Source organism: Salvelinus sp. IW2-2015, linkage group LG28 (genome assembly GCF_002910315.2).
Source record: "Salvelinus sp. IW2-2015 linkage group LG28, ASM291031v2, whole genome shotgun sequence".
Taxonomy (NCBI): domain Eukaryota; kingdom Metazoa; phylum Chordata; class Actinopteri; order Salmoniformes; family Salmonidae; genus Salvelinus; species Salvelinus sp. IW2-2015.
The window spans coordinates 16903574-16921606 of NC_036868.1; the positions used below are offsets into that span (position 1 = coordinate 16903574).

Sequence of the window (18033 nt, forward strand, 5' to 3'; positions counted from 1 at the left end):
TTGGCGCAATTATTAGAAAATGAAGAAGTTCAAGATGACGGTCAATCACCCTCGGTCTGGGGCTCCATGCAAGATCTCACCTCGTGGGGCATCAATGATCATGAGGAAGGTGAGGGATCAGCCCAGAACTACACGGCAGGACCTGGTCAATACCTGAAGAGAGCTGGGACCACAGTCTCAAAGAAAACCATTAGTAACACACCATGCCGTCATGGATTAAAGTCCTGCAGCGCACGCAAGGCCCCCTGCTCAAGCCAGCGCATGTCCAGGCCGTCTTGAAGTTTGCCAATGACCATCTGGATGATCCAGAGGAGGAATGGGAGAAGGTCATGTGGTCTGATGAGACAAAAATAGAGCTTTTCGGTCTAAACTCCACTCGCCGGTGTTCGAGAAGAAGAAGGATGAGTACAACCCCAAAGACACCATCCCAACCGTGAAGCATGGAGGTGGAAACTCATTCTTGGGGATGCTTTTCTGCAAAGGGGACAGGACGACTGCACCGTATTGAGGGGAGGATGGGGCCATGTATCGCGAGATCTTGGCCAACAACCTCCTTCCTTCAGTAAGAGCATTGAAGATGGGTCGTGGCTGGTTCTCCAGCATGACAACGACCCGAAACACACAGCCAGGGCAACTAAAGGATGGCTCCGTAAGAAGCATCTCAAGGTCCTGGAGTGGCCTAGCCAGTCTCCAGACCTGAACCCAATAGAAATCTTTGGAGGGAGCTGAAAGTCCGTATTGCCCAGCGACAGCCCCGAAACCTGAAGGATCTGGAGAAGGTCTGTATGGAGGAGTGGGCCAAAATCCCTGCTGCAGTGTGTGCAAACCGGTCAAGAACTACAGGAAACGTATGATCTCTGTAATTGCACACAAAGGTTTCTGTACCAAATATTAAGTTCTGCTTTTCTGATGTATCAAATACTTATGTCATGCAAAAAATGCAAATTAATTACTTAAAAATCATACAATGTGATTTTCTGGATTTTTGTTTAGATTCCGTCTCTCACAGTTGAAGTGTACCTATGATAAAAATTACAGACCTCTACATGCTTTGTAAGTAGGAAAACTTGCAAAATCGGCAGTGTATCAAATACTTGTTCTCCCACTGTATGGATGAGAAATGTGTGCCGAGTTATCAAAGGGACACACACAGCACTTACTGAACCACATTGTTGTGTTACCAAGCCTAGCATAAGGTTCATAGTTGCTTGCAAATGGACCGCTGACCAGAAGACGACGGGTGTACTCTGTCGTCTGTGCTTGTGCTTGAATGGATGAGTTTAGAGACAGGTATGACATCTGACTGATGTTTTGACCTACTTGTCTATCTCAAAGTGTAGACAGGAACTGTCTACCCTCGCATTCATTCTGCTCACAAGCAATTTGCATGTCATACTCTTTTCACAGTTATATATATATACACATACATGGATGATCGCTCCCCCAATAAAGGTGACGGTACTTAGTTTGAGTTGCTGCTGTTGTAGCTATTCACATGCATAAAACACAATAGTGTACAGTGTTTGCCTCTTTAGAAGAAACTGCCTATTCGAGGGGCCTGGTTACCACACTGTAGGCTGAGCTGAATTAGATTAGGCCTTTGTGTGTGTGTGTGTGTGTGTGTGTGTGTGTTGTGTGTGTGTGGTGTGTGTGTGTGTGTGTTGGGTGTGTGTGGTTGTGTGTGTGTGTGGTTGTGTGTGTGTGTGTGTGTGTGTGTGTGTGTGTGTGTGTGTGTGTGTGTGTGGTGTGTGTGTGTGTGTGTGTGGGTGGGGTTGGCGAGGCATCCCCCGTGGGCGTGTATCAGAGCGAGTGTGTGTGGGTGTGTGTTTCCGAGTGTGTATGTGTGGGGGAGGTACAGGAGGAAGTGGATTCTTATTATAAGCCACACAGTTCCTTTGAAACCACATCCTCCTCCTATCCCAGACTGCACTGGTATCTCTTATCTTCCCTGTCACTGCACCACCATGCTCAGCCACTGTTGACTTATGTCAGCAGTCATAGAATTGCTATAGTGCCATCCACTCTATGAGAGAAAAACTGGGGCCTACCACAACCCTTACTACCACACCCTCACATCCCCTCATCAGCAGTACCACAGCTTCTCATAGTGGACCTCCCAGAATTCAGACATTCAGCACAAGAGGTCAGTAACCAGACCCAGTGCAACTCCTCACTACCCACACCAGCACATTCCCCTCGTCAGATAGGTCTGAACAGACCTCCCTTAGACCCTCACATCCCAGTCCCAGAGTGCCAGCGGAGCCATGCTGGGACCCTCAGGAGAGAGGAAGACAAGGAAAGGCCACCTGTGGTCACCACCCCACTCCAAAGACCATCACTCCAGACACCACAGCCCACAACAGCAGCACACAGTCAGAGCACCCTATGGCTTTTATTTTGTGACTCCAATGACACATTTCTCAGAGAAACTGCTTTTCCCTAGCATGTAGTGCTTAGTGATTAACCAAATGTTTTTTTCCGGTTATTAAACAGCCAATTGACCGACGTCTGATCAATTACTTGAGTTCCATTTAGTTTTTTTTTGTGAGCCCAATGCGCCGTTTCTCTGGAGAGAAATCAAATCATTCACAAGATAAATTAAGTCAAGAACTATATGGGACGCTGGGCTGAAGGGAGTTGTTTTACTTGAGCAAATATTCAACCAAGTTCAGCAAATAAACTTGGCAATTAACTACACTAACCATAATCCATTGCGCCTGTTCTTTTCTGTCTCGGACACAGATGGATACACTTTTACGCCTGCTACTTTAGGTTAGATACACACACACCACATACGCCGGCACATGAGAGGAATGTAGACAACACAACGATGAGAGTAAGGGATAGAGAGTTCATTAAAGGATGACTTATAGTAGTAAAATAATTTATAGTAAAATGATTATCAGACCGTTCTGCAGCATACTTAGGCAGGCTAGCCTAGCTAAATAGGATGACTAAAGACAGTATAGTATGGGGAGAACAGAGATGATGTTAGATTGTTGGCTGGCTGGCTGCTAGTGCCTGAGCAGAGATGAGATGATTACTTTAAGGAATGAAAAATTATAAAGTCATCAAATAAAACGAAGTAATATACACAATTGAAATATATTTTATTTAATAGTAATTTCCTACTTTTCTATGTGGCCCTGACCGAGACAATGGAGAATTTTCAAGGTTTTGGCAGTTGAATGTTCACTATTTTTGGCTTTGTTATTTCCATGAAAAAGCACTAATCATTTTAATAGAATTATTTCATAATTAATTTAATGTAAAATTTTTGCAGAAACCGTGATTGTTTTTTTAATGATTGAACTGAAACCGAACCGACCTTAAAAAACACTAAAAGTTCAGCACTACAGGCATGTCAGTCTGTCAAGCAACACATTAAACGGGGTCAAACGTATTATAATTCACACCGCTACTAATGATTTGATGGCAATGAGAAGACATGTAGATCCTGCAATGCAGCAAGTGGCAGCCAGAGTTGGATGGATTAACTAACACAAAATCACTGTGTCCACCCTGTTGTTACGTGGAGATGTGCCCTTCCACATTTATTCAGAGCAACAATGCTGAGCTGGCTATAGGCTGTGCCCCATCCAGAGAATCCAGCTCCACCCTGCACCATCGGGCCCCATCCAGAGAATCCAGCTCCACCCTGCACCATCGGGCCCCATCCAGAGAATCCAGCTCCACCCTGCACCATCGGGCCCCATCCAGAGAATCCAGCTCCACCCTGCCACCACGGGCCCCATCCAGAGAATCCAGCTCCACCCTGCACCCATCGGGCCCCCTCCAGAGAATCCAGCTCCACCCCCTGCACCATCGGCCCCATCCAGAGAATCCAGCTCCACCCTGCACCATCGGGCCCCATCCAGAGAATCCAGCTCACCCTGCACCATCGGGCCCCATCCAGAGAATCCAGCTCCACCCTGCACCATCCGGGCCCATCCAGAGAATCCAGCTCCACCCTGCACCATCGGCCCATCCAGAGAATCCAGCTCCACCCTGCACATCGGGCCCCATCCAGAAGACTCCAGCCTCCACGCCCCATCAAACCCCATCAGCCGGCCAACACCACCCTGCACCATCGGCGCCAGAGAATCCAGCTCCACCCTGCACCATCGGGCCCCATCCAGACGGCAATACCACCCTGCACCATCAGGCCCTTCCAGATTGGACAGCACCCCCATCCCACTACCCCCATGCTTACAGGACAACACCCCAATCAGAAGGGACCAACAGTCCAGAAGTGGAACGAAGAATAGCACACCGTGCTGCAGCTGTCACGACTTCCGCCGAAGTCGGTCCCTCTCCTTGTTCGGGCGACGTCACCGGACGTCACCGGCCTTCTAGCCGCCGCCGATCCACTCTTCATTTTCCATTTGTTTTTTGTTTTTGTTTTACACACCTGATTTCAATCCCACTATACTTGTTCATTATTTAACCCTCGTTCCCCATGGGTTTTTGTGAGTGATTGTTTATTGTATTTTCGGTCTGTCATGGTGTGCGTGTATTTGTTACTTTGTATATTTGACATTTTGAGTAAAAGTACGTTGATTACTCATATCTGCTGTCTTGCGCCTGCACTGTCTACACCAGCTACACACAGGACCCATTACAGCAGCTGAGCTAAATCAGGCATCTGCTGCCATAGGACCATTACAGCAGCTGAGCTAAACCAGGCATCTGCTGCACATAGGACCCATTACAGCAGCTGAGCTAAACCAGGCATCTGCTGCACATAGGACCCATTACAGCAGCTGAGCTAAACCAGGCATCTGCTGCACATAGGCCCCATTACAGCAGCTGAGCTAAACCAGATCTGCTGCACATAGGACCCATTACAGCAGCTGAGCTAAACCAGGCATCTGCTGCACATAGGACCCATTACAGCAGCTGAGCTAAACCAGGCATCTGCTGCACATAGGACCCATTACAGCAGCTGAGCTAAACCAGGCATCTGCTGCACATAGGACCTATTACAGCAGCTGAGGCTAAACCAGGCATCTGCTGCACATAGGACCATTACAGCAGCTGAGCTAAACCAGGCATCTGCTGCACATAGGACCCTACAACGCAGCTGAGCTAAACCAGGCATCTGCTGCACATCATCTCCTCAAAAATCGATTAATTCCTTTTGTTATTATCATAAATAGAATTATTAGAAATACAACCCATTTATCATTGAGTTCAGTTTTATATAAGCTACCCCGGAAAGGATTAAAGTTAGCTCATATAAATATATATAGCCTCATGAGATGAGTAATTTGCTAATCTGAGATAATATTAATATATTAGCCATTTCTGAGGCTGACAGCGCCTTTGATACAGCAGTAGAAATACAAGGATGTAACATATACTGAATGAAAATATAAACGCAACAGACAATAATTTCAAAGATTTTACAGGGTTACAATTCATATAAGGAAATTATAAATTCATTAGGCCCTAATCTATGGATTTCACATGATTGGGAATACAGATATGCATCTGTTGGTCACAGATACCTTGAAGAAGAAAAAAAGTAGGGGCTTGCATCAGAAAACCAGTCAGTATCTGGTGTGACCACCATTTGCCTCATGTAGCGCGACACATCTCCTTCACATAGAGTTGATCAGGCTGTTGGTTGTGGCCTGTGGAATGTTTTGGGATATTGGCGGGAACTGGAACACGCTGTCGTACATGTCGATCCAGAGCATCGCAAACATCCTCAATGTGTGACATGTCTGGTGAGTATGCAGGCCATGGAAGAACTGGGACAATTTCAGCTTCCATGAATTGTGTACAGATCCTTGTGACATGGGGCCATGCATTATCATGCTGAAACATGAGGTGATGGTGGTGGATGAATGGGCCTCAGGATCTCATCATGATATCTCTGTGTGGATTCAAATGGCCATCGATAAAATGCAATTGTGTTGGTTGTCCTTAGCTTATGCCTGCCCATGCCATAACCCTACCGCCACCATGGGGCACTCTGTTCACAACGTTCACATCAGCAAACCGCTCGCCCACACGACGCCATCTGCCCGATAAAGTTGAAACCCGGGATTCATCCGTGAAGATCACACTTCTCCACCGTGCCAGTGGAGGTGAGCATTTGCCCCACTGAAGTCAGTTAAGACGCCGAACTGCAGTCAGGTCAAGACCCTGGTGAGTACAATGAGCACGCAGGTGAGCTTCCCTGAGATCGTTTCTGACAGTTTGTGCAGAAATTCTTTGGTTGTGCCAAATCCTCTAAAACGTTGGAGGCGGCTTATGGTAGAGAAATTAACATTCAATTATCTGGCAAAAGCACTGCTGGACGTTCCTGCAGTCAGCATGCCAATTGCACACTCCCTCAACTTGAGACATCTCTGGCATTGTGTTGTGTGACAAAACTGCACATTTTAGAGTGGCCTTTTATTGTCTTCAGCACAAGGCGCATCTGTGTAATGATCATGCTGTTTAATCAGCTTCTTGATATGCCACATCTGGCAGGTGGATGGATTATCTTGGCAAAGGAAAAATGCTCACTAACAGGGATGTAAACAAATTTCTGCACAAAATTAGAGAAATACGCTTTTTGTGCATATGGAACATTTCTGGGAACTTTAATTTCAGCGCATGAAACATGGGACCAATACTTTTCATGTTGCGTTTTATATTTTTGTTCAGTGTATATTGAAAAGACAGGAATGTCTAGCGGGGAGGTGTTGCTGTATATATTCAGAGCCATATTCCTGTAAAGCTCAGAGAGCATCTCATGACAAATGAAATAGAAGTGCTTTGATGCAGATTCACCTGCTACACCTGAAGTCTCTTATTTTAGGGTGCTGCTATAGGCCACCAAGTACAAATTGTCAGTATCTGGAGAATATGTGTGTGATGTTAGATAAGGTCTCTGATGCAAACGGAAATTTATTTTCTACCTAAAAATGGTAAAGCACCCTTTGCTGGCTGTAACAGCTGCCTGTTGTCACACCCTGACCTTAGAGAGCCTTTTTATTTCTCTATTTGGTTAGGTCGGGGTGTGATTTGGGTGGGCATTCTAGTCTTTCTTTTTCTTTGTTGGCCGGGTATGGTTCCCAATCAGAGGCAGCTGTCTATCGTTGGAATAAATACAATGCTAACTACAGATGCTCAGCATGCATATAGGGAAGGGCACCTAACTTGTACTGCATTGACTCAGATGACTGATGATTGGCCAAAATAAATGGATAATAAGATGTTAGTTGGAGCTGTATTGTTAGTTTTCAGTGTTCCGTTTGTTATTGATCCTCATTTGTTATTAAAAAAAACTATGGCTTTACATCACCTGTCATCGCATGGTTGGAGAGTTACTTATCCAATATAACTCAGTATTCTTCAATGGAAGCTTCTCTAACATCAGATATGTACAGTGTCGGGTCGTTGTCCTGTTGGAAGGTGAACCTTCGCCCCAGTCTGAGAGCAGGTTTTCATCAACGATCTCTGTACTCTGTACTGTTCATCTTTGCCTCAATCCTGACTAGTCTCCCAGTCCCTGCCGGGATGGTGCCATGTTTCCTCCAGATGTGACACTTGGCATTCAGACCAAAGAGTTCAATCTTGGTTTCATCAGACCAGAGAATCTTGTTTCTCATGGTCTGAGAGTCTTTAGGTGCCTTTTGGCAAACTCCAAGCATGCTGTCATGTGCCTTTTTACTGAGGAGTGGCTTCCGTCTGGCCACTCTACCATAAAAACCTGATTGGTGGAGTGCTGCAGAGATGGTTGTCCTTCTGGAAGGTTCTGTATATATAAAAAATATAATATTTGGAGGATTAGAAATGATGCAGACAATTACATTGATGGAAGCCACAGTATCTCCAATATTAAAGCTTATCTAGCCCCCCCCAAATAAATAAATAATAATACATGCATGATAGTCTTTCATGATTGAGAAATTGACTGACTACTCTATTTTTTAAGAAGAATTTGTGTGTTGAAAATGCCTAATCACATGCATAATCTATTTGCATACACTTCAAACAGACATACAGTACCTACCCCACCAAACATGCCACTATGGCTTTCTTCACTATACCCAAACCAAAAACAGATTTAATGCATTGCTCAGTTATCTATAGAGCCATGTCATCATGGAATGTTCTGCCACCACAGGTTACTCAGGCAAAAAGCAAGTTTAACTTTAAAAACAGATACAATATGTTTATCTTAGAGCCTCTCCTCTTTCTAAAGATCTAATTTAACTGTACTGAATATGTATACACAGTGAACAAAACATTACAAACACCTTATTATTGAGTTGCACCCCCCTTTGCCACCAGAACAGCCTCAATTACCTCTAACCTGTACCCCCGCACACTGACTCGGTACCAGGACCCCCTGTATATAGCCTTGTTATTGTGTTACTTTTGATTATTTTTTACTTTAGTTTATTTGGTAAATATTTTCTTGACTCTTCTTGAACTGCACTGTTGGTTAAYGGCTTGTAACTAAGCATTTCACGGTAATGTCTACACTTGTTGTATTCGGCGCATGTGACAAATAGAGTTTGATTTGAATTCGTTGGGGCATGGACTCTAGGTGTCGAAAGCATTCCACAGGGATGCGGGCCCATGTTGACTCCAATGCGTGCCACAGTTGTCAAGTTGGCTGCATGTCCTTTGGGTGGTGGACCATTCTTGATACAGACTGGTAACTGTTGAGCGTGAGAAACCCAGCAGCGTTTCGGTTCTTGACGCACTCATACTGGTGCGCCTGGCACCTACTACCATACCCTGTTCAAAGGCACTTAAATCTTTGTCTTGCCCATTCACCCTCTGAATGGCACACATACACAATCCATGTCTCAATTGTCTAAAGGCTTACAAATCCTTCTTTAACCTGTTTCCTCCCCGTCATCTACACGGATTGAAGTGGATTTAACAGGTGATATTATTGTCATGGAAAGAGCAGGTGTTCCTAATATTTTGTACACTGTCAATATTTTTTTTTAAATCTTGTGGTCTTTCCTATATATAACTGTTATTTATTTTGAATTTAATGTACTATCTTATGTCGTTCTTGTCTATTACTGTTCTGTACTTTGTCATGTATTTGTACATTTGTGGACCCCAGGATGAGTAGTTGCTGCATAGTAGCTAATGAGGATCCCAATAAACTGAACTTCCTGCCTGCCTGGGTAGCTCTCCGTCATTTATGCATTATTAGTGTGCATCTCAATTTTCTACTGCGTCTTCCTCGACTTCCCTCCTTTACCCCAACTGCACCGATCTGGCATTAGGTTGGAGGTGTATGGATGGATTGCTTTCACCTGTCCAGTACTGTCACTAGAAATCACTGTCCTTAGAGTATCTATTTAGCAGCACACTGCACAGGTACTTACAGCTCAGTACATTATCATAGGCTCACCCATTTAAAACATGCACCTTCAAACATGTTTTCAGGCTTAAGTGCTGTTTGTAAAGAAATGGGTTGGAGATGAGTGGCATTGGTGTGTGAGTCTAGACAGGCACCATGCAACAACACTTAATAGACAGAGATGGATTGACTTTATAAGTTAACAGCTTGTTCATTAGCTCTGCCCCAGGAGCATCCTGTGCACCTGCAGCTGTTGGCTATGTGAAAACACCATCCGGTCCATGCCACACGAAAATGTGCACAGGCTCGGTAGCATGCACACACTCCGCTGCTTTATTCATTAGCCATGCCATTGCAGTGTGTGCGTGTGAAAATAAAACTGTTTTCCGAGGATTCTGATCTCATCGCACCTCTTTGAGCGGGTAACAAATGAGTCAGCAGCAGCACTGACATTAGACCTGATTGGGGTTTGTTCTTTTCTAACTGTGGTGTTTACCCATGCTGATAGTGTGTCACTTCCTGTTTTCTAGAATCTGGTTGTTGATTACCAGAAGTACCTCTAGCCACAGTTATAAAAAATAAAAAAAACTGGGTGAGACCCCGTGTTTACTAGCTGCCTGTCTTAAAGGTACAGTACAGGTTGGCAACACACACCATAATGTGTAAAGAGGAGATAAACAAGCAATAATACAAATACATAAAAAGGAGAAGGAAAAGGCCTAATGAGAAAAGTTCAGTTTTCTCTGAAACCACCAGGAGAAAGGCCTCAGTTTGCGGTCAACCAGACTGTGAGAGAATCTGTCTTTCTCACACACTTGTCCAAAGTGCTATCATTACTAGCTCACCCTAGGGTTAGCGATAGCACTGTGTTGTTAATGCTCTTCAGACTGGGCTAGTATTAAGATTGCACTGTCCAAGGTTGACAGAGTATTGTCCTTTCTGATGTGATATGCACTCTCCGTCTCGCTCACTCTCTGTGTCTCTCTCTCGCTCTCTCAGGAGAGTACATAAAGACTTGGAGACCCAGGTATTTCTTGCTGAAGAGCGACGGTACGTTCATCGGGTACAAGGAGCGACCGCAAGACATCGATCAACTGGAGACGCCACTCAATAACTTCTCAGTAGCACGTAAGGCAACCCTATGACACTCTGCCCTAACCACAAAATTTAACAAAATAATTGTGCAGTGTTTCTCAACTCTGGTTCTCAAGTTCCTCCGAGGTTCCACATTTTTGTTCTAGCCTTGCACTACACTCTGCATCCCTGATGTTTCACTTGACCGCATGACATATCTCTCGCTTGCTCCCTGTCTTTCTCTCCCTCTCTCTCTCCCTCCCTCTCTCTTCCTTCTTCCTTATGACCAGCAGAATGTCAGCTGATGAAAACAGAGCGTCCTAAGCCCAACACATTCATCATCCGCTGCCTGCAGTGGACCACTGTCATAGAGCGCACCTTCCACGTGGATAGCCCGGAGGAGAGGTGGGTTACACATGTACACACACAGGGCTCTATTTTAACGAACCTAACATAATGGTAAATCTTAGCGCTGGTGGATGGGTCAGGGGTATGTCCGAAATACTTGAGCTATTTTCACAACCAGAATTATGGGCGCAGTAGCTGACAGTATCGCGAAAGGACTTGGTTTTGATTAATAAGAAAGTTGTGGGTGTGTCTAGACTTAATCCCTCGCTGGCCAACCAGAATGTGCTCCAAGGCTAAATATGTGGTTGCTTCAAGTTGTGTATGTAAAGGATTTTATGTATTGTGTTTTCACAACTCCAATTCGAGTGTTAGTCTGTTATAGCCTAGTTTGTTAAATAGCCTACAGAAACAAAAAAACGAAATGTAGGCCTGTCCCATATTTGCTAAATATGTTGAGCATATTTGCAGTGTACATTGTACTAAGAAATTGCACGGCTTCAAAATGGATTCACACTGAAATAGGCCTACTGTAAAATGCATTATGTCTGAGCCATGGACATGCCAAACATTGTCAATAATCAATATTAAATTAATTATTGATGAGACCTAAAAAGACTGAATAATTCAAATTCAAAATGTCAACAAAAAACAACAACTTGTTTTAAATAGGCTGTCTAAATACAGTTACAGGCACCATAATTGTTCCACGTGGGCATATGATATTAGGCCTAAGACGACATAGACTATGGAGGGTTTTACACACATCCAATCTTTTCATAGGAGCTGGAAGAAGATCAACTATAAGGAGAAAGTGGGAATGTCCACTCACCGTTATACTGCTCCCAAATATACAGTACCAGTCAAAAGTTTGGACACACCTACTCATTCAAGGCTTTTTCTTCATTTAAAAAAAACAACTATTTTCTACATTGTAGAATAATAGTGAAGACATCAAAACTATGAAATAACGTGTATGGAATCATGTAGTAACCAAAAAAGTGTGAAAGAATATCAAAATATATTTTATATTTGAGGTTCTTCGAAGTAGCCACCCTTTGCCTTGAAGACAGCTTTGCACACTCTTGGCATTCTCTCAACCAGCTTCATGAGGTAGTCACCTAGAATGCATTTCAATTAACAGGTGTGGCCTTGTGAAAAGTTTATTTTTTGGAATTTATCTCCTTAATGCGTTTGAGCCAATCAGTTGTGTTGTGACATGGTAGGGGTGGTATACAGAAGATAGACCTATTTGGTAAAAGACCAAGTCCATATTAGGCAAGAACAGCTCAAATAAGCAAAGTAAAATGACAGTCCATCATTACTTTAAGACATGAAGGTCAGTCAATGCTGAACATTTCAAGAACTTTGAAAGTTTCCTCAAGTGCAGTCGCTAAAACCATTGAGCGCTCTGATGAAACTGGCTCTCATGAGGACCGCCACAGGAAACGAAGACCCAGAGTTACCTCTGCTGCAGAGGATAAGAAATTGGAGTCCAAATAAATGCTTCACAGAGTTCAAGTAACAGACACATCTCAACATCAGCTGTTCAGAGAAGACTGTGAATCAGGCCTTCACGGTCAAATTGTTGCAAAGAAACCACTACTAAAGGACACCAATAATAAGAAGAGACTTGCTTGGGCCAAGAAACATGAGCAATAGACATTAGACAGGTGGAAATCTGTCCTTTGGTCTGATGAGTCCAAATTTGAGATTTTTGGTTCCAACTGCCGTGTCTTTGTGAGACGCAGAGTAGGTGAACGGATGATCTCTGCATGTGTGGTTCCCATTTGTGATGACATGGAGCAGTTGGTTGTGATGGTGTGCTTTGCGGGTGACACTGTCTGTGATTTATTTAGAATTCAAGGCAAACTTAACCAGCATGGCTACCACAGCATTCTGAAGCGATATGTCATCCCATCTGGTTTGAGCTTAGTGGGACTATAATTTATTTTTCAAGATGACAATGACCCAACACACCTTCAGGCTGTGTAAGGGCTATTTGACCAAGAAGGAGAGGGATGGAGTGCTGCATCAGATGACCTTGCCTCCACAATCACCCGACCTCAACCCAATTGAGATGGTTTTGGATGAGTTGGACAACAGCGAAAAGCAGCGAACAAGTGCTCAACATGTGGAAACTCCTTCAAGACTGTTGGAAAAGCATTCCTCATGAAGCTGGCTGAGAGAGTGCCAAGCGTGTGCAAAGCTGTCATCAAGGCGAAGGGTGGCTACTTTGAAGAATCTCAATTATATTTTGACTTGTTTAACACTTTTTGATTCCATATGTGTTATTTCATAGTTTTGAGGTCTTCACTATTTTTCTACAATGTAGAAAATAGTAAAAATAATAAAAAGCCTTGAATGAGTAGGCGTGTCCAAACTTTTGACCGGTAATGTGTATATATAGCTATAGCCTACCATTGCCGTTGACATGCTTTGCCATGTGAAAGGTAAACAAACGGGCAAATATAGCCTACAAGCGGATTAAGCACCACGGACAGCGATTAGATCTCCCACAATTTGACAGTTTGGTCCGGCAGAGGAAAGTGGAAGATTTTTTGATCAACAAAAAACAATAAGCAGTCTTTTTCAATAACTTGATGTTCCTAAACAGGCTTCCTACAGTTACTGACACCTTTCATGCGCATCGCACATAATGAGTCCAAACTTTTCACTGAAGCTGAAAAAAAAGAATGTTCAGAATAAATAAAAAGGGAAGTTCTGTGACTGTTTTGCTGCTCTGATATTTGAATAAAACATTAGTGATGTACACTAATGTAAGGCTACTGTGTGTACCTCCGCTGACAAAATCAATGCCGTAACCAATTGAGTTAGCGCTAAGACCAGATTTTGGTTGGCCTTAAATAGCCCTAGTTTCACTGACTGAATTAGTTTTTTTTTATTTGTTTTTTTTGCTGACCAAAATTGGCTTATTGGCGCACCTTAAATATTTCCATCCCTCCCACCTCAGCGCAAGTGAGCTGACGTGAGACAGGTAAATTACCAAACCTGGCCAAAGGGGTGGAAAATGAAAGTGCGTCAGTTTTTACTTGACGAAATTGCAAACTAATGTTCATTTGACACTTGCGCTTCCTTAGCACCAGCCGAAAATAGAGCCCGTAGAGTCATCCCCCTCTGGTTCCTTCCATCCTTAGGGAGCAGTGGACGAAGGCCATCCAGGAGGTGGCTGATGGGCTGCAGAAACAGGAGGAGGAGAGGATGGACTCCTCACCAGACCCCATGGACATGGAGATGTACCTCACCAAACCCAAACTTAAAGTGGTGCGTACACCCAACCCTAGCCCTAACCCTTTCTACTCAGCATTTCTTGTTACTTTAATACAAGACAAATACCAGCGGCAGGGTTTTAGATATGGTCAAATAAAGTTCATCCAACTGTTTGTTCTCAACTCCTAGACTATGCACGACTTTGAATACCTCAAGCTCTTGGGAAAAGGAACTTTTGGGAAGGTTATCCTGGTGAAGGAAAAAGCCACAGGAAAATACTACGCTATGAAAATCCTCAAGAAAGAAGTGATTGTGGCGAAAGTGAGTAGACGAGTGTGTGCGTGTGTCTTTGTCTCAGTTTGTGTCTGCACATACTGGTATTTCCTTTACTTGGATCATGCTCATCTCCTTACTCTTTTCTAGGATGAAGTAGCGCACACGCTCACTGAAAACAGAGTACTGCAGAACTCCAAACACCCCTTCTTAACGGTGAGAGACCATTCCATTGGTGTGCATCAGCATATGTGTTCCCTCTGTTTACTGTTATCCTAATATAAATGGGTAGCATTGTGTTTCTTAAATGTTTTCCTTCTCCTTACCATTAAGGGTCTGAAGTACTCCTTCCAGACGCCTGACCGCTTGTGTTTCGTCATGGAGTATGCCAATGGAGGAGAGGTGAGTACTGTGTTGCATTTTACCTGAGGTATACATACTCCTTATCAGTGAGGTGAAATACTCTGAACCTTGCAGATGAACTGTAATGAATAGAACAGACATGGTTCCTTAATCTACATGTAAGACAATTGATGGGAGTGAACTTAATACCGGTAAGGGTGAGGGGAAATGGGTTGGATTTATGTGACCGTAAATGTATGTAATAGGGTGCGTGCTGGTGGCAGGGTAGTCAGGTGCAGGAGAACGAAATTGGTATAAACTGAGTTATTTAATAACTGCTTAAAAACTCGAAAAACCAACATACAAAATTAAAGAAAGTGGGTATAAACCCGTCGCACACCATAACATACTTGGCACCAATACATACAACGAACAATTCCCGACAAGGACATGGGGGGAAAACAGAGGGAAAATATACAACATGTAATTAGGGAATTGAAACCAGGTGAGTGTGAAAACAAGACAAAACAAATGGAACATGAAAAATGGATCGGTGATGGCTTGAAGGCCGGTGACGTTGACCGCCGAACACCGCCCGAACAAGGAGAGGAACCGACTTCGGAAGAAGTCGTGACAATGTAATTGACACAATCGCCATCTCCTTCCACCTAGCTGTTCTTTCACCTATCACGAGACCGTGTGTTCTCCGAGGAGAGGGCCCGGTTCTACGGCTGTCTCTTATACACATCTAGATGTGTATAAGAGACAGACGGAGCGGAGATCGTGTCGGCGCTGGACTACCTCCACTCGGAGAAGAACGTGGTTTACAGGGACCTGAAGGTAAGTTAAGGAGTCGGAAAACGTTTCGCAATGGAAAATAAAAACATGTGTTCTTATTGGAACCTCCCTAACCCTCTCTCTACTGTAGCTGGAAAACCTGATGCTGGACAAAGACGGCCACATCAAGATCACAGACTTTGGCCTGTGTAAGGAGGGCATCAAGGACGGGGCCACCATGAAGACCTTTTGTGGGACGCCAGAGTACCTGGCCCCCGAGGTAAACACCTACCCATCAACCCTGTTCTTCCACTGATAGAAAGCTATCATCAGTGAATCAGAACCACTAACATAGAAGTTAAGGGTTAGAAAGCCCTTCCAGAGGATCTACCACCCACCTGTACATGACGCTCATGTTCTACCTCCCCCTTTCCTAACACACAGGTGCTGGAGGACAATGACTACGGTCGTGCTGTGGACTGGTGGGGTCTGGGTGTGGTTATGTATGAGATGATGTGCGGTCGGCTGCCCTTCTACAACCAGGACCATGAGAAGCTGTTTGAGCTGATCCTGATGGAGGAGATCCGCTTCCCTAGAACCCTGGGGCCCGAGGGAAAGTCCCTGCTCTCTGGCCTGCTCAAGAAGGACCCCAAGCAGAGGTAAGACGGGTGTGTGTGAAGTATGTTTCTGCATGTGTATGTGGTGGCGTTACATTCCCCAGCAAGAAAACAAAAAATGGCGCTAAACAGTAGGGGGAACTAACAAAGAGTCACTGACCAACAACCAATATGAAACGGGGGGTTTAGGAGCAACAACAACTGGAACCTAAAAGACGTCCACTAAATTTGCCCAAGAAGAGGCAAAAAGAAAATCTCACACCAAACTTACAGATAGGAAGCAAATGAAAAATGTGGAGCAAAATTAGATCAGGGAAATAAGACAAATGAATGTTTTTCTAGAAATCAAATAGGCAGAGCCAAATAAAGGTGTTGACACTCCACATCCCAAGACAACTGGAGCGCTGGGCCAGCCACTCTTAAATAGCACTTGAGCCAGCACAGATGAAACGCCTTCCCACTAACAAGATGGCAACCAGCACAGGTGTAACACTGACTAAGGTAACACCAATCGGAGCGCCCTGCGTGCTAACGACCAATACGTGCTAAAGGTGTACTCCCTTCTGTGTAGCACTTTGTGACATCGGCTGATGTAAAAAAGAGCTTTATAAATACATTTGATTGATTTGATTGAAAGTACAACCTCAAAACACCTTGCTTGTAACAATGGTCATTCAATAAATGAATGTATGTGTGTGTGTGCCTCTCTTTAGGTTAGGTGGAGGGCCTGATGACGCCAAGGAGATAATGCAGCACAAGTTCTTCGCTGGGATCGAGTGGCAAGACGTGTATGAGAAGAAGGTATCATATTCGTAGCTTTCTATGTGTTCTCATCGCAGGAGGTCGGTGCTACCTTAACTGGGGAGTACGGGCTCGTTGTAATGGCTGGAGCGGAATAAGTGAAATGGTATCAAATACATCAAACACAGAGTTTCCATGTGTTTGATGCCATTCCATTCGCTCCGTTCCAGCCATTATTATGAGCTGTCCCCTCAGCAGGCTCCACTAGTTCTCATTGTTGTCATGGTTATGACAAGTGTTATGACATGTAGGTGCCCACTATCATGACTCCTTCCTTTTCTTCTCAGCTGGTCCCGCCCTTCAAGCCCCAGGTCACCTCGGAAACAGACACCCGCTATTTTGATGTGGAGTTCACCGGGCAGACCATCACCATCACGCCTCCAGGACAAGGTACCCTCCCTCCCCTTATATATTTTGTATGTTAAGCATATGGGGCGGCAGGTAGCCTAGTGATTAGAGTGTTGCGCCATTAACCGAAAGGTTGCTGGATCGAATCCCTGAGCTGACAAGGTAAAAAATATGTCGTTCTGCCCCTGAACAAGGTCGTTAACCCACTGTTCCCCGGTAGGCCGTCATTGTAAATAAGAATTTGTTCTTAACTGACTTGCCTAGTTAAATAAAGGTAAATAAAAATCCACTTATGGAAACACAACATCGCTATCAGCGAAGATGATTGGAGATATGGACTATCCTGCTAGAATACAGTCACTGCTCTGCCTATCCCGTTCTTCTCATCCGCCTCTCTGCTTGCTTCGCCTGCCCGCTTCTCGCTTTAGAGGCACTAATTCATCCAATTTCAGCAAACTCTGTACACCATTCCGCAAGGTGCAAAATAGCTAAAGGCAGATTTACCTAACTCTGTTGAGATCAAAGGGATCTCCAGAGGTAGCCTGAGACGGTGTCTGATATCTTGTATTTCTGTAGTTTAACAGAGAAGTGGGGTACGGTGGGAGTTTATGCTAAAAGGCTGTATAAACAAAAAACGTGCAATGCATCGATCTACAAGACTTCAAAGAGGATCAGCCTATTTTCTGATACTGAGTGCAGTAGTTTGTGCCCCCGCTTTAAAGAGTTGATGGATTTATAGCACACTGACTACCCCTAGTGGGCTTAGTAGCTTTCATACTACTAGTTAAACCACAATTTGACTTAATTGCTTTGTTGTTGAGTTTTATTATTTTGGAACGTGAATGTCAGTTTTGAATTAATTGCGCTTTAACTCTCTTTCTCTAACTTGCCCTCCTT

At 44.1% G+C, this 18033-nt stretch overlaps 1 protein-coding gene across 2 annotated transcripts in view; it reads left to right on the forward strand.

The window, feature by feature from the left end:
* Nucleotides 1-18033, forward strand: part of LOC111954329 (RAC-alpha serine/threonine-protein kinase) — a 38985-nt gene that overhangs the window by 17160 nt on the left and 3792 nt on the right. Inside the window, exons 3-14 of one of the 2 annotated variants that reach the window (XM_070435971.1) lie at nt 10328-10456; nt 10693-10807; nt 13906-14032; nt 14168-14299; nt 14402-14467; nt 14585-14653; nt 15266-15326; nt 15369-15433; nt 15522-15650; nt 15815-16029; nt 16701-16788; nt 17076-17178. In XM_070435971.1, coding sequence (XP_070292072.1) covers nt 10328-10456; nt 10693-10807; nt 13906-14032; nt 14168-14299; nt 14402-14467; nt 14585-14653; nt 15266-15326; nt 15369-15433; nt 15522-15650; nt 15815-16029; nt 16701-16788; nt 17076-17178 — 1299 coding nt within the window. The remainder of the gene's footprint in view (nt 1-10327; nt 10457-10692; nt 10808-13905; nt 14033-14167; nt 14300-14401; nt 14468-14584; nt 14654-15265; nt 15327-15368; nt 15434-15521; nt 15651-15814; nt 16030-16700; nt 16789-17075; nt 17179-18033) is intronic. The other variant, XM_023973974.2, reaches the window with a different exon arrangement.